The sequence below is a fragment of the Bactrocera neohumeralis genome, unplaced genomic scaffold, assembly GCF_024586455.1.
Source record: "Bactrocera neohumeralis isolate Rockhampton unplaced genomic scaffold, APGP_CSIRO_Bneo_wtdbg2-racon-allhic-juicebox.fasta_v2 cluster10, whole genome shotgun sequence".
Classification (NCBI taxonomy): domain Eukaryota; kingdom Metazoa; phylum Arthropoda; class Insecta; order Diptera; family Tephritidae; genus Bactrocera; species Bactrocera neohumeralis.
In genome coordinates, this window is record NW_026089623.1 from 384,636 (window position 1) to 401,760 (window position 17,125).

Consider the following 17,125-nt stretch of genomic DNA (forward strand, 5'->3'; position numbering starts at 1 on the left):
TATTTCTGTAACCTCTTTACTCCTAGGTTCATAGTTGTCGCCTCGGAGTCGCCCTATACGAAATCTTTCAAACTGATAACACAAAAGAACATCCTGGTAAGTAGGTAACTGGGACTCAGAGAGATTGTACGGATAATGCCAAACACAGGACATTTCTGTCTAAATTTAAATTTAGATACAGACATTTTGAGTTCTGTGTTCTGTTGAGAGAATATAAGTGATAGCACTAGGCGAAATCAACGACAAGAGTGAAGGAACTCGATGAAAAAATATTTATGTGGAGACCAGTCCGAACGTGTCGTATGGCGCAGGGAAATGAATGTAAGTGATAGAACTCGGCGAAATCACCGACAGGAGTGAAAAAACTCGATGAAAAAATATTTGTGTGGAGACCTATCCGAACGTGTCCTTTGGCGTAGGTGAATGAATGTGAGTGATAGCACTTGGCGAAATCAACGTCAAGAAGTGTGGCCGCAAGCCGATTTTCACCTTGCGCTGGGGCGCGCCGCATTTTCGCTCGTATCTCGGGAACAGTTCGTTCTATGGCCATGATCACATATACCATTTCGGTAGCAAATGACGTGACAAATAACTTTTGTTTTATACATTTTGCCATGAGATGCGTATTTCAGGCGATAGGTAGACAATTTCACGATTTTAGGCGAATTTCCGAAATTTCAAGGCCGGAGTTGGGGTTGAAGATGCAATCCGATCTCAAAACACAAAGTTGCATTGGAATCAGGAAGTACTAAGGCAACTTTTCCGCACTATTAGAAATCCCGAATCGAAAAAAGTCCGGAATCGACCCACCCTACTAAACACCTCGATGACCTCCGGAGCAAATGCAATGAGTGCATAAACGGTCTGCGCCAATGGTTCTTCTCAATGAGTTTAGAACTGGCTGATCAGAAGACAGAAATCTTGCTCATAAGTACAAGAAAAGTGGAGGAAAGTATATCTCTCACCATAGGAGATTGCGAGATTCATTCATAGCCACACCTAAAATATCTGGGAGTAATAGTAGACTCATGGCTCAAATTTAAGGATCACCTAGAATACACTTCAGGTAAAGCGAATGAAATCCTGAATGCCTTATCAAGAATGATGGCAAATAAAGGCTGCATGTTCCAGCCGGCGTTTTCGCAAAGGTGACGAGATCGATTGTGTTATCAATGACTTTAGAACTGGCTGATCAGAAGACAGAAATCTTGCTCATAAGTACAAGAAAAGTGGAGGAAAGTATACATATTTCTCACCATAGGAGATTGCGAGATTCATTCATAGCCACACCTAAAATATCTGGGAGTAATAGTAGACTCTTGGCTCAAGTTTAAGGATCACCTAGAATACACTTCAGGCAAAACGAATGAAATCCTGAATGCCTTACCAAGAATGATGGCAAATAAAGGCTACAAAATGATAAAAAAGAAGAGCCCAACATTACTTATCGCCATAACTTGGAATTATAACAAGTAAGGAAGGGCTAAATTCGGGTGCAACCGAACATTTTATACTCTTTTATTGTTCATATACTATTTATAACTCATACACTGACCGAAACCAAAAACGAAATTACATGTAGTATATGACAGTGGGGGGAGATATCTTGTTATGAGCCACGCCCACTTTTTCAATTTTTTTCTCACAAGTGCCCCTTGCTACTGCGATCGCTTTTGCCAAATTACATTTTTATATCTTAATTTAATGCTGGCACTTTATATGTTTTCGGTTAATGGTCCGATTACGCACATCTAAGAAAGAACCAGAATACCAAGTTTCGCTTAGTTTTAGATGATATGAACAACCGGTAGGTGAACAAAACGATAATACTCTGTAGGAGCAGGTTGCAAGAGTATAAAAATTCCAATATTCTACGGCGATGTTAAAGAATAGACCAATTTTTATAACGTGTGCCTAGATATAGTACATTATAACGTGCAGTTACCAAGCGCAGAAAAAATGCTGTGTCTTCGTCTCTGCTTAAAAAGCGAAGCTGCGCGATTAATACATCACATACAAATTTCGTCGAAAAAGTTTGCAGCTGAATGGAGTCTACTTAAGCAAAGGTATGACAATCAACGAATTCTGTTCACAACGTAGTGGGACGGAGTAATATATTAACAAATTATAAATAGTGACAATGCTGAAAGCGTGAGGCAATTATTAGATACTATAACGGAGTGTCTTAACGCTATAGAGTCACTATTAATAAGCATTGAATAAGCTGATCCATATATTGCACGTGTAATTGTCCAAAGAAGGGCTGAAATTATATGAACAAACAGTTAAAAAGACGAGAGAAATTCAACAGTTATCAGACATCAGAGAATTTTTGGATCAACAATATCAAACATTGAAAGTAACATAGTAATAGAACATCTTAATAGAAATCGTAAACAACATACATATATTCCAGGTCAATAACACCTTGAATAATACAAAACAGCCAATCAAGCAGATGTGTACCAATTGTAAAATTATAGGTCACACTTTACCGCAATGCAGAAGATTCAAAAGCATACCCATTGATGATAAGCGTAAATATGTAAAGAATAACAAAGTCTGCTACAGTGCCCAAATCATAATTGGGGAGAAATTTACAACATGTCGAATCCGAAGAGTACAAAAAAGCTATGTCTACAACAAATAGCTCAAAAGCAGTTATTCTAGCTACAGCTCAAATAAGAGGAAGAACAGCAGGTGGGGAATATTGCAACGGGCACTCATAGATGAAGGAACACAGCTGATCAATTATTGCCACACATAATTCAAAAATTGTTGTTGTTTGCTGTACTCATAGATTTACTCGTAGATTACTTATAGTTTACCCGAAGTTCCAAAATTCAAACAATCGTCGCAACGCAATGAACTGACATGATACGATTGGAACCGAAGCCAGCCATACCGTTTACTCGATCGTGATTGCCGAAGAACTGGTTGTTCGTGTTGCATCAGATCAGTTGACGCGGGTCGGTACTCGAATTGATCAACATTGATGTCTATGATGAACTGTATTGATTTGATTGTGCTTTTTGCACGAGTGTTTGTTTTGATTTTATCACTTCATACTCGTTGCAGCTCTCTGATGCATTTATATGCAATACGCACGCACTCAACTTTCAACACAAATATATTTACTTAGGTTAAGATGTATACATACGATAACCTATTGACCTAAGATATACATTTAGGCAACTGATTATAATTGCAGATGTGCACCTGAAAACAACCCCATGCAGCATAAACAATATGCAACATATATACTAGAGTGATTCAAAAAAAATTTTTTTTTTTTTTCGTTTGGTACTCGGAAAAATAGGTTCCTATACACCTCTAAGAAAGCCTCTCCAAATATGAGTTTTTTATTGTAACGGGAAGGTCCTCCTACATACAGTTTTCTATTTTTTCTTATTATCAGATAGAAAAATTTATATCTCGCTTCCAACTATTTGAAAAAACATTTTGTTCCTTAGATTTTGTAGGAAATTGGATAAAATTTTATAACTCAATGAAAAAAAATTATTATGAATGATGAAACCCATAGTTTTGTAGGCAATTTGCTGCTCTATAAAAATGGTCTTATATGATTTTTCGATTAAGTTAAGCGTTTACGAGATATTCATCGTCAAACATCAATGCATATTAAGGTGGATCAAAAAAAAATTTGTTTTTTTCGTTTGAAGACACCTCTAAGAAAGCCTATAAGTTTCAACATTCAAAATATTTTTTTTTCATTGAGTTATAAAATTCATAAGAAATAAAAAATTTTCCCAAAAATAATCAAACTTTAACCGTTAAACCCGTTTGGGCTTACGAAAAAATCATTATAGACCTTTTTTGTAGAGCATCCAATTTCCTACAAAATTGGTGAATGAACGTCTAGCCACAATCCGCATCAAAGCGAGGTTCTTCAACATATCGCTGATTTGCGCCCACGCCCGACGGAAGAGAAGGACGATGTGACCAAAGATGCCTTCTATGAGCGCTTGAAGCGCAACTATGAGAGCTGCCCCTCCACGATATCACAATCGTGCTTGGCGTCTTTAACGCTAGGGTAGGCAAGGAAAGTATCTTTGACACAACAGTCGGTAAATTCAGCCTCCACGAGGAAACATCCCCAAATGGGTTGAAGCTGATCGACTTTACCGGGGCCCGAAATATGGTTATCTGTAGTACTGGATTCCAGCATAAGAAAATACATAAAGCTATCTGGCTGTCTCCGAATAGAATAGCTATCAACCAGATCGATCATGTTGTGATAGACGGAAGACACGTCTCCAGTGTTTTAGATGTGCGTCTGCTCCGAGGTCCTAACATCGACTCGGACTAATATCTTGTTGCAGCCAAGATTCGCACCCGCCTCTGTGCAGCAAAAAACGCACGACTACACACACAAGGAAGGTTCGACGTCGAGAAGCTGCAATCACAACAGACAGCCGAACGATTTTCTACTCGGCTTGCACTCCTGCTCTCTGAGAGCACGCGTCAACAACCCGGTATAAGGGAACTGTGGGACGGCATTTCAAATTCCTTACGTACAGCTGCAACCGAAACCATTGGTTTTCGGAAAGTGCAAAAGAACAGCTGGTACGACGAGGAGTGCCGTGTCGCAGCGGAGAGACGTTACGATCAACCACAACACGTGCGGAATGGGATAGATACCGAGAGTGTAAAAGGGAAGCGAGACGCATTTGCAGACAGAAAAAGAAAGAGGCTGAAATGCGTGAGTACGAAGAGCTTGATATGCTGGCCGACAGGGGTAATGCTCGAAAATTCTACGAAAAAATGCGGCGGCTTACAGAAGGTTTCAAGACCGGAGCATACTCTTGTAGAACCCCCAAAGGTGATCTAGTGACCGATGCCCAGAGAATACTTAAATTATGGAGGGAACACTTCTCCAGCATGCTGAATGGCAGTGAAAGTATAACACCAGGAGAAGGCGAACCCGATTCCCCAATCTATGACGATAGAGCAGACGTTGCATTGCCCGACCAAGAAGAAGTTCGAATAGCAATTACCCGCCTGAAGAACAACAAAGCGGCGGGGGCCGACACGGCGGCAAAGAACTGATAAGGAGCATGTATCAGCTTCTTTGTAAAATATGGTCGAACGATGGCATGCCCAACGATTGGAATTTATGTGTGCTCTGCCCAATCCACAAAAGGAGGTACCCCACAATTTGGGCCAACTACCGTGGGATAAGCCTCCTCAACATCGCGTATAAGGTTCTATCGAGCGTATTGTGTAAAAAATTAAAGCCCACCGTCAACAAACTGATTGGACCTTATCAGTTGGCTTTAGACCTGGCAAATCAACAACCGACCAGATATTCACCATGCGCCAAATCTTGGAAAAGACCCGCGAAAGGAGAATCGACACACACCACCTCTTCGTCGATTTCAAAGCTGCTTTCGACAGCACGAAAAGGAGCTGCCTTTATGCCGCGATATCTGAATTTGGTATCCCCGCAAAACTAATACGGCTGTGTAAACTGACGTTGAGTAACACCAAAAGCTCCGTCAGGATCGGGAAGGACCTCTCCGAGCCGTTCGATACCAAACGAGGTTTCAGACAAGACGATTCCCTATCGTGCGACTTTTTCAACCTGCTTTTGGAGAAAATAGTTCGAGCCGCAGAACTAAATAGAGAAGATACCATCTTCTATAAGAGTGTACAGCTGCTGGCGTATGCCGACGATATTGATATCATCGGACTCAACACCCGCGCCGTTAGTTCTGCTTTCTCCAGGCTGGACAAGGAAGCACAGAAAATGGGTCTGGCAGTGAACGAGGGCAAGACGAAATATCTCCTGTCATCAAACAAACAGTTGTCGCACTCGCGACTTGGCTCTCACGTCACTGTTAACAGTCATAACTTCGAAGTTGTAGATAATTTCGTCTATCTTGGAATCAGCGTAAACACCACCAACAATGTCAGCCTGGAAATCCAACGCAGGATTGCTCTTGCCAACAGGTGCTACTTCGGACTGAGTAAGCAATTGAAAAGTAAAGTCCTCTCTCGACGAACAAAAGCTAAACTCTATAAGTCGCTCCTAATTCCCGTCCTGCTATATAGTGCAGAGGCTTGGGCGATGACAGCAACCGATGAGTCGACGTTACGAGTTTTCGAGAGAAAAATTCTGCGAAAGATTTATGGTTTTTTGCGCATTAGCCACGGCGAATATCGCATTCGATGGAACGATGAGCTGTTCGAGATATACGACGACATTGACACAGTTCAGCGAATTAAAAGACAGCGGCTACGCTGGCTAGGTCATGTTGTCCGAATGGATGAAAACACTCCAGCTCTGAAAGTATTCGACACAGTACCCGCCGGGGGAAGCAGAGGAAGAGGAAGACCTCCACTCCGTGGGAAGGACCAAGTGGAGAAGGACCTGGCTTCGCTTGGAATATCCAATTGGCGCCACGTAGCGCCACGTGGCGCGCTGTTGTTAACTCGGCTATAATCGCGTAAGCGGTGTCTACGCCAATTAAGAAGAAGAAGGAATCATTTGAATATTTCTTAAAAAAAAAAACAATAATTAAACAATAGAAACAACCTCACAACTATATATATAAAAGAAAGTTGTGTTAGTTACACCATTTATAACTCAAGAACGGCTGAACCGATTTGGTTGAAAATTTCATAAATACACAAATTATATTCCAAATCATAAGCATTTGTTCAAAATTCATGTTTGTAGGAATCATCTAAATATTTGCGTACAATTTTAAACAGATTCTTCCTCAAAAAGAATACAATTGCTATGTATTTGGAATAGTAGAAAAGAACTGCAACCAAATACGCAGTGCAATGGATTATAACTGGCTCAGTAATCAGTCGATGAATATTATACAACGTGCATCCCAAAAGACTGATGTCATAACCTTTCCAGCCGACTTTTTCGTCTTTTCACCCTTGAGAACCGGTTCATCATGTGCAGTCCACTAGAATCACTGTCGATTGGACTCCAATGGGAAATTATGGAGCTATGTTTCTATTGTCACACGCCGACGCAAGAATTTTGTTTTATTACGGTTAAAGAGCACTCAAACACTTTTCAGAATCAGTTATTCGTTGTTTTTGTTGGATTATGAACTTGCGAGGCACCCACTTTGCACAGAGCTTTCGCCTCTTTAGAGCATCATTGTCCTCGGTGCTCATTTCGCCTGTTTCCAGCTTAGCAAATATCTTTTCAACGGAGGGTTTCCCTGAGCCCAAATGCAACAGTATTTCCCCCAAAAAAAAAATGCTTTATTAACACACGAAATTCTTTAGGATCCATTTTTTTTATAAACTAACACAAATTGCTTCACAAAAATGCTATACGTCATTAACTAATAGCTATAATCCAACTAATACATATCAAATAGATGGTAATAATAGTACTATCTATGTATCAGCCACAGTGAAGCGTGGACGGGTCCTCTGGTGTATTATATATTCAATAATGTATGGTGTGTTTATTTTAGTTTTAGTTTTTTATTTGCTAAATAAGAGATAATTGAAAACTTTAAACCGCTCGCCTTAAAAATCGTCTTTATGTTATGATACTATTCATCTAAAGGAGCGATATGTATGTATATGTACTCTGTGGTGAATTTTGTACATTTCACCTCCTTCAAAGTAATCCCCTCCCGCTGTAATACACTTATGCCAACAAATGTTCCAGTTATCATAGCACTTGGAGAAATCCTCCGTCGTGATGGCCATCAGAGCCTTTTTCGATTCAAGTTTTATATCCTCAATTGAGTCAAAACGATGTCCTCGGAATGAATGTGAATTTGTGAATAGCCAGAAGTTACATAAAGGTAAATCAGGCGAATGAGGTGGTTGTGGCACGATATTTGTTGAAAATGTGGCGAAGTCAACTTTCTGAATATGTGATGGTTATTTTTGAGAAAAGAAAATTAATTGGTGAAATTTTGGTTTAAATGAAAAAACGAAAATTCCTATGTTAAATGAATAGAAAACCAAAAAAGCGACCTCTTAGAATTAAATTTCAGCGCCTGGCCTGAAGGAGGATTTTTTTGCCAATCACTAACATTTGAAGGGGTAAGAGTTGAAAAAAAAAATCAAAATTTGTTTTGAAACACCCTAGTGTATATTCAGAATGATGAGACGAGTTAAAATCCGCATGATTGTATATCTGCCCGCCCATCCTTCCACTGTAACTGAAGTAAAAGTGGTGAGTGGTAAGCGCGTTGTTTAAAAAAGTTACGAGTTCGTAGATAGGTGTAATCGGACCACAAAACGCCATTAACCGAAAACCTGTAAAGAGTCATAACTGACATAGAACGCTGTAGCTAGGGGCACTTGTGTGCAAAAAATTTTGAAAAAAGCACATGGGCCCGCCCTCTAATAAGATGCATGTACACATCTCCTATGTCACCAAAGCTAAAATTCGCCCAACACAAATATTATAATAACTCCGACCTACAGTGTAACATAAAATTGGGGGAAATCTTGACCTAGCCCCACATAACTAATATCAGGATTTTCGAATAACCGGCTGACTTTACTCCATATGATAGGTGATTGCATGTAAGGTACCTTAATGAAACCCCGGAAACATCTTTTTAGTATGTGGCAAAAATAATATTTAATAGATAAAATCGGATAGATACTACCCCAACTCCCATACACTACATATAATGATTTTCGTTTTTCTCACAAACCTATGCACCACACATATGTATGTATGTCGATTAGCGTATAAGTTATATATAACTAATATAAAATAAAAGGATGGAGTCATGTGTAGAAGTTCACGCAATTGAGGAAAGTTCTCTGATTGCCATTCACTTGGCAGTAAACGATTATTTTACATATGCCTCCGGTCCGGTAACATTCCCTCCGAAGGGTTGTGTACTGGGTTTGGGACCCGCCACGTAAAAAAGTCTCCAATGAAAAAGCATAAGCAGCCTCGGATGAGAGACTCCAGTTTTGATGACGATCATGGCAAACGCATGAATGATAACGATTTGCATACACCTGGAATGTCCGGTCCCTTAAATGGGAGGGTATCGCTGCCCAGCTGGTTGATGTCCTCGTTAGAGTGAAGGCTGACATCACCGCCGTATAAGAAATGCAATGGACGGAACAAGGACTGAGGCGAGTAGGTCACTCATAGCATTTACTACAGTGGTTATATAAAGGAGCGCAAATTCGGTGTGAGATTTGTGTTGTGAGAAAGACTCCGCCGCTGAGTACTGTCATTCACCCCTGTAGATGAACGTCTAGCCACAATCCGCATCAAAGTGAAGTTCCTCAACATATCGCTGTTTTGCGCCCACGCCCCGACGGAAGAGAAGGACGATGTGACCAAAGATGCCTTCTATGAGCGCTTGAAGCGCAACTATGAGAGCTGCCCCTCCACGATATCACAATCGTGCTTGGCGTCTTTAACGCTAGGGTAGGCAAGGAAAGTATCTTTGACACAACAGTCGGTAAATTCAGCCTCCACGAGGAAGCATTCCCCAATGGGTTAAGGCTGATCGACTTTACCGGGGCCCGAAATATGGTTATCTGTAGTACTGGATTCCAGCATAAGAAAATACATAAAGCTATCTGGCTGTCTCCGAATAGAATAGCTATCAACCAGCGATCATGTTGCAATAGACGTAAGATACGTCTCCTCTGCAGTGTTCTAGACGTGCGTCTGCTCCGAGGTCCTAACATCGACTCGAACCACTGTCTTGTTGCAGCAAAGATTCGCACCCGTCTCTGTGCAGCAAAAAATGCACGTCAACAAACACAAGAAAGGTTCGACGTCGAGAAGCTGCAATTACAACAGACAGCCGAGCAGTTTTCTACTCAACTTGCACTCATGCTCTCTGAGAACACAACTCGGTATAAGCGAACTGTGAGACGGCATTTCAAGCTCCTCACGCATAGCTGCCAGCGAAACCATCAGTTTTCGGAAAAAGCAAAGGAACAGCTGGCACGACAAGGAGTGCCGTGTCGCAGCGGAGAGGAAACAAACTGCTTATCTCGCAACGTTACGATCGACCACAACACGTATAGATAGATACCGAGAATTGAAAAGGGAAACGAAACGCATTTGCAGACAGATAATAGCAATTACCCGTCTGAAGAACAAGAAAGCGGTGGGGCTGATGGATTGCTGGTCGAGCTATTCAAACACGACGGCGAAGAACTGATAAGGAGCACATATCAGCTTCTTTGTAAAATATGGTCCGACGCATGCATGCCTGACGATTGAAATTTAAGTGTGCTCTGCTCAATCCACAAAAAGGGAGACCCCACAATCTGCGCCAACTACCGTGGGATAAGTCTCCTAAACATCCCAAAGAAGGTTCTATCGAGGGTATTGTTAAACCCCACCATCAACAAACTGATTGGACCTTATCAGTGTGGCTTTAGACCAGGAAAATCAACAACCCGACCAGATATTCACTATGCGCCACATTTTGGAAGAGACCCATGAAAGGAGAATCGACACTCACCACCTCTTTGTCGATTTCAAAGCTGCTTTTAACTTCATGAAAAGAAGCTGGCTTTACGCCGCGATGTCTGAATTTGGTATCCCCGCAAAACTAATACAGCTGTGTAAACTGACGTTGAGTAATACCAAACTATCTCTCGGGTCATCAAATAAACAGTCGTCGCACTCGCGACTAGGCTCCCATGTCACTGATGACAGTCATAACTTCGAAGTTGTAGATCATTTCGTCTATCTTGGAACCAGTATTAACAGCAACAACAATGTCAGTCTCGAAATCCAACACAGAATAACTATTGCCAACAGGTGCTACTTTAGAAGGGGAAGGCAATTGAGAAGTAAAGTCTTCTCTCGACGAACAAAAACCAAACTCTATGAGTATTATTCCCGTCCTGCTATATGGTGCTGAGGCATGGACTATGACAACATCTGATGAGTCGACGTTACGAGTTTTCGAGAGAAAGGTTCTGCGAAAGATTTAAAGGATATTCGATGGAACGATGAGCTGTATGAGATATACGACGACATTGACCATAGCTCAGCGAATTAAGAAAGCGGTTGCGCTGCCGAGATCATGTCGTACGTAGGGACGAAAACACTCCAGCTCTGAAAGTATTCGACGCAATACCCGCCGGGGGAAGCAGAGGAAGAGGAAGACAGCAAAATAAAATTGAACGTAATTAATTTTTATGCTAACCGAACAATTGAAGTCGAAAGTGACCAATCAAATATTTATTTTTATTCTTACTGATAATTCCACATAGAACGAGTGAATTCGTTGTCCGTCAAAGAGAAAATAGCTTCAATATCACCATTGTGTAAACGTTCTGGAGATCGCTCTAAATTCCATCTAGTTATACGAGCAAATCCGTGCTGCGGACCGAATGACCAGGGTCCAAATTGAGCTGAAATTTAAGTAAATAAAAATATGAAATAAGTTTTGTCAATTATATTAATAATATTTATGAAGATATTTAGTACATAAACCTTTCTTTTTCCAATGTTTTCCCATGATACAATTCTATGATATAGTGAATTATAATTTGCTTTTTTTACGATTAAAAACAGAAAGAAAAGTAAGTCAGAATGCAAATTTTTTAATGTTGGTTTTTATGTTTTAAAATATTTAAAATATATCACATTTAAAAGGGTGTGAGTATAGTCCAGGTTGGATCTCTTTTCACTAAAATCAATTGATAATTAATTTTTAACACTGCTGACGATTGGAATTTAAGTGTTCTCTGCCCAATCCACAAAAAGAGAGACCCCTCCATCTGCGCCAACTACCGTAGTAGTATAAGCCTTCTCAACATCGCTATTGAGCGTATTGTGTGAAAGATTAAAGCTCACTGTCAACAAACTGATTGGACCTTATCAGTGTGGCCAGATATTCACCATGCGCCAAATTTTGAAAAAGACCCGTGATAAGAGAATCGACACACACCACCTCTTCGTTGATTTCAAAGCTGCTTTCGACAGCACGAAAAGGGGCTGCCTTTATGCCGCTATGTCTGAATTTGGTAAACTAACGTTGTGCAATACCAAAAGCTCCGTCGTGACCAGGAAGGACCTTTTCGGGCCTTTCGATACCAAAGGAGGTTTCAGGCAAGGCCACTCTCTTTCGTGTGAATTCTTCAAACTAATTCTGGAGAAAATAATTCGAGCTGCAGAACTAAATAGAGAAGGCATCATGTTCTATAAGAGCGTACCGCTGCTGACGTACGCCGATGATATTGATATCATTGGCATTAACAACCAACAACGCCATTAATTCTGCTACCTCCAAAATGGATAAGGAAGGGAAGCAATTGGGTCTGGTAGTGGACGAGGGCAAAACGAAAAATCTCCTGCCATCAAAGAAACAGTCGTCGCAATCGCGGCTAGGCTCCCACGTCACTGATGACAGCCATAACTTCGAAGTCGTAGACAATTTCGTATCTTTTCCAACCAGTATTAACAACTACAACAATGCCAGCCTCGATATCCAACACAGAATAACTTTTACCAACAGGTGCTACTTCGGGATTGAGTAGGCAATTGAGAATTAAAATCCTCTCTCGACCAAACTCCATAAGTCACTCATTATTCCCGTCCTGCTATATGGTGCCGAGGCATGGACGATGACAACATCTGATGAGTCGGAGTTTTCGAGAGAAAGGTTCTGCGAAAAATTTATGGTCCTTTGCGCATTAGCCACGGCGAATATCGCATTCGATGGAACAATGAGCTATATGATATATACGATGACATTGACATAGTTCGGCGTATTAAACAGCGGTTACGCTGACTAGGTCATGTCGTCCGAATGGACGAAAACACTCTAGCTCTGAAAGTATTCGACGCAGTACCCGCCTGGGAAGGAAAGAAAGATCTGGTGGAGAAGGACCTGGCTTCGCTGGGAGTCTCTCATTGGCGCCACACTACGTAAAGAAGAAACAACTGGCACGCTGTTGTTAACTCGTCTATAACCACGTAAGCGGTGTCTACGGCAGTAAAGAAGAAGAAGGATAAGCTATCTGCATATATTTGAAATTTTACATTTTATGGAATCAAACGTTTCTTTCGCATCAATGAGTAAAACGAGCGATAGAATATATACAGTCATGGACAGAGAAATAGAACACTTAATATAAGTTATTCAAATAAGTTTTCAGTTTTATCGAGTAAATGAATCCTAACAAATTCCCACGTTAGTGTATGGCTTGACTTCCACAACTTATAACGTTATCATACTTACTTTTTTGTTGTTGCTCTCTCACACGCAGAGCAACGAAATTTGATTGGACAATGAAATAGCACACTTTTAGTTATTTGTGCAAATATTATTAATTAGCAATCGTGCCAAAAAGACGCTGTTTTAACTATAACAAAAAAAAATTAACATATTTTCAAAACGGGAAGAAATGTGCATTCGAAAACACTGAACAACACTGGTAAACACTGTTTTTGTCACATGAACTTTGTTATGATTTTTATTTATGTTGGTGTACCCTCATTAAAAATATATAACAGTTTTGTTTCTATCACATCCAGTTTTCTTGTGACAGCTACATATTCATTTCTGATCTCATATACATTTCTTTGTTTACATAATTGCATTTAGTCGACTGTGTAACTATTGTGTTTGCTAAATTACATTTTATTTATATTAGTTAGATCGTAAATATGCCACGAAAGTGTTTGAACAACCCGGACAATTTTTGTTATGTGTGTGGAGATTTAACTTTTACATCTCGGCGTCGAAATTTCACATCACTAATTGAACAGTGCTATTTAGACTATTTTGAATTTCCTGTGAGGAATCAAGACATATCCTGGGTTCCACATAAATGTTGTGTAACGTGAGTGAGGCTCCTTTTAGGTTGGGCCAAACAAGAACCTAGACATTTATCATTTGATATACCAATGATTTGGACGGAACCAAAGGATCATGTAAGTGATTGTTATTTTTGTTTGACTCAAACAAAAGGTATTTCTAGCAAATCCAAACACACTATCCAGTATCCAAACTTGTCTTCCGCCAAGAGACCCATCCTACGTAGTGCCGAACTGCCTGTGCCGATGCCTCCAAATCGATAAAAAGTGAGAATTCTAGTCCGGAATTTGTTCTCAGTCAGCATAGTAAGGTATCTGAAGGTAGTGACTCAAGTTATGAACCGTCAACTTCAAAAGAACCGCACTTATTGACATAACGTGACTTAAACGATTTAGTACGTGATCTAAATCTGTCCAAAAAATAGGCTGAGCTTTTGGGGTCTTGATTAAACGACTGGAATTTACTTTCTCGTGGTACAAAGATTTCTTATTTTCGACGCCGTGACGATGAAATAAAACATTAATTTTCTGAAGGAAGTGAATTAGTCTATTGTAATAACGTTCCTGTTGTGATGAATTTATTAAATTTCGAATATGATCCAAGTCACTGGCGACTGTTTATTGACTCTTCAAAAACTAGTTTAAAAGCAGTGTTACTGCATAACGAAAACAAACTTCCTTCAGTGCCGATTGCTCATGGTTCTAATATGAAAGAGACTTACGAAAATATGAGATTTATACTTGAAAAAATTGAATACAGTAAACACGCTTGGAAAATTTGTGGTGATTTTAAAGTCATTGCACTTTTACTTGGACTACAGCTTGGTTATACGAAATTTTGCTGTTTTATTTGTGAATGGGACAGTAGAGACAGAAAAAGTCACTATAAAAAGAAAGTGTGGCCCAAGCGTTAATCACTAACTCCAGGCCATAAAAATGTTAAAAATGATCCTCTAGTGAACCCTGATGACATACTTTTACCACCGTTGCACATAAAGCTTGGCCTGATAAATTGATGAAGGATAAGAGCTTTGAAGAAAAACTGAATGATCAGGAAAAACTCGCCTGGAAATGTTTTGTGTATGTTGTTCAAAATTTTCTAGGTAACCATAAAGCGGAAAATTACAAAGATTTAATAAATGAACTAATGATATCATTTAAAGTTTTGGGGTGTAATATGTCCTTGAAAATACATATGCTGGACTCTCATCTGGATTTCGTTCCGGCAAATTTGGGTGCTGTGAGAGACGAACAAGGTGAGAGGTTCCATCAAGACATTTCCTTAGTGGAGAAGCGTTATCAAGGGAAATGGAGTCCAGGAATGCTAGCAGACTATTGTTGGAGACTTAAAAGGGACCTACCGGAAGCCAAATATTCAAGAAAATCATAAGTATCTATTAGATATTAGGAAATAATTCTGTAAGTGTGGCTGAATTTTGTACTTTTTACGAAAATATATGTTTTGATGTCACAAAAATGTGGTGATGATGTGATGTGTATGATGATGTGTACATTTTTTTTCATTGATATATTATTATTTGGTGGCCCTACTATATTCAAAATTTGATATAAATTTTCATGTGACACAAAAAAATACAAATTTGTTGACCAGTGTAATTTTGGACCTTCACAGGAAAGGCAAAAATCCAACACAGATTGCTAATTATGATAAAATTAATCCGATTTTGCTCAAAAATAAAAAAATCCACAAAGCTCCTGGGCGTAAAACAACGGAACTTGTTGATAGTCATCATCAGAAAAAGCAAGGTTGATCTTTTTAAATCATACAGAGCGATTGTGGCGGAAGTAAATAACGAATTTGGGCTTAACATATCCAGTGGACTTGTGCGAAGACGTCCAAATGATAGTTAGTTGTTTGGAGGAATGAGTCGAAAAAAGTCACACCTATCCAAATAAAAAAAAGGTGCGTGCAGCGTAACCATCTCTCTTTTGTACTCTTCTAATTGGGTTGTCATATTATAATTTGTATATCTTATATCATGGTGTTTAGTCAATTTCTTGTATTCATTAGTGGCGTTGCATTTGTATTGCGCACAAAACTGGGCCAAAGTAAAATGAATTTTCTTTTTATTTTTCTTTGCAGTTTTTCAATAAATTTAAATAAGTTTCTTAATAAATTTAAATAAGTTTTTTAATAAATTTAAGTAAATTTACATGTATTTTCATTTATATTTAATTATCAATAAATTTTTTTTTAAATTTTTTGCCCTAGTTGTCCATTTTATTTTTTTATGCATTTCAGTCGATTTTTGTATAGAAATTTGCGGCGTAGAAGCAATATGCGAAACAATCATACAAATATTATGTCGTTTGCACATTTGTCTGTATGTTTGCGAAAGCAAATGTTCTACAAAAGCATATTTCTATACTTAAACAAAATTATTTGAACCATCGTATATTTCTTACATGCATAACCAAACCATACTTAAGACAACGCCACGAAAGTGTCAATAGTGGTGTTGGTGGTAAGCACATAAAAAGTCACAATGTCGTAATACTATACTAATAAATATTTTTCTTACTAATAGAAATTAAATTTATCACAGCAATATACCTAATATACATATACATAATATTGCTGTGATAAATTTAATTTCTATTAGTACGAAAAATATTTATTAGTATAGTATACGATGTTAAAAGGCATACATCTTTCTATCCTATCTTGTGTATCTGCACATGCTCATATGAATGTATGTATGTATAGGCATGTGCGCGTTCAGAAATTCAAAGAATTCGCACAAAAAAAAAAGAGAGACGAAAGAAATAAAGTCGCATAAAATAGTTGAGAATTCGCAAAAATGAAAGACAAACGAAAGAAAAATAATGCGCAAGCATACATAAGCGTACTGTACTTATTGGCCGCATTATTTTTGCGTAAAACCTTGGAATTTATTCATTAAAATCACCACTCAGAAGTCATTTTATCCGTTGTAAGCGAGCGATTTTCGAAGAAACATCATTTCTAATATGCCACAACACAATATATAAACCTCACGCTGTCAGATAAAACGATATACCTCGTAATCGCGGGTCGATTTCCAAAAAATTTAAATGAAGACTAACTACAGAAATGATCCTGTAAAGTATAGCCTTAATTTTTCAACGGCCAACGCAGAGTATTTCAACCAAAATATACGCAAAATAGTTGAGAATTCGCAGAAATGAAAGACAAACGAAAGAAAAAGAAGCATAACTTCAATAATGCACAAGCATACAAACATACATATGCGCAGCAGCAGCAAGGAAAGAGGTAACAACCGGCGATCCATTGTATATTTCTTTCATGCATAACCAAACCATAATTAGGACAACGCAATACAG

The 17,125-nt window shown here is 39.0% G+C and overlaps 1 protein-coding gene and 1 pseudogene across 13 annotated transcripts in view; both read right to left on the minus strand.

Annotated features, from left to right (window-relative positions):
* The window catches only part of LOC126764886 (RNA-directed DNA polymerase from mobile element jockey), a 224,903-nt gene that overhangs the window by 76,813 nt on the left and 130,965 nt on the right, over positions 1 to 17,125 (minus strand). For all 13 annotated transcript variants that reach the window (XM_050482553.1, XM_050482540.1, XM_050482549.1 and 10 more), the window contains one exon: positions 11,214 to 11,370. In XM_050482553.1, coding sequence (XP_050338510.1) covers positions 11,214 to 11,370 — 157 coding nt within the window. The remainder of the gene's footprint in view (positions 1 to 11,213; positions 11,371 to 17,125) is intronic.
* LOC126765618 (small nucleolar RNA U3) lies at positions 16,709 to 16,897 on the minus strand (annotated as a pseudogene).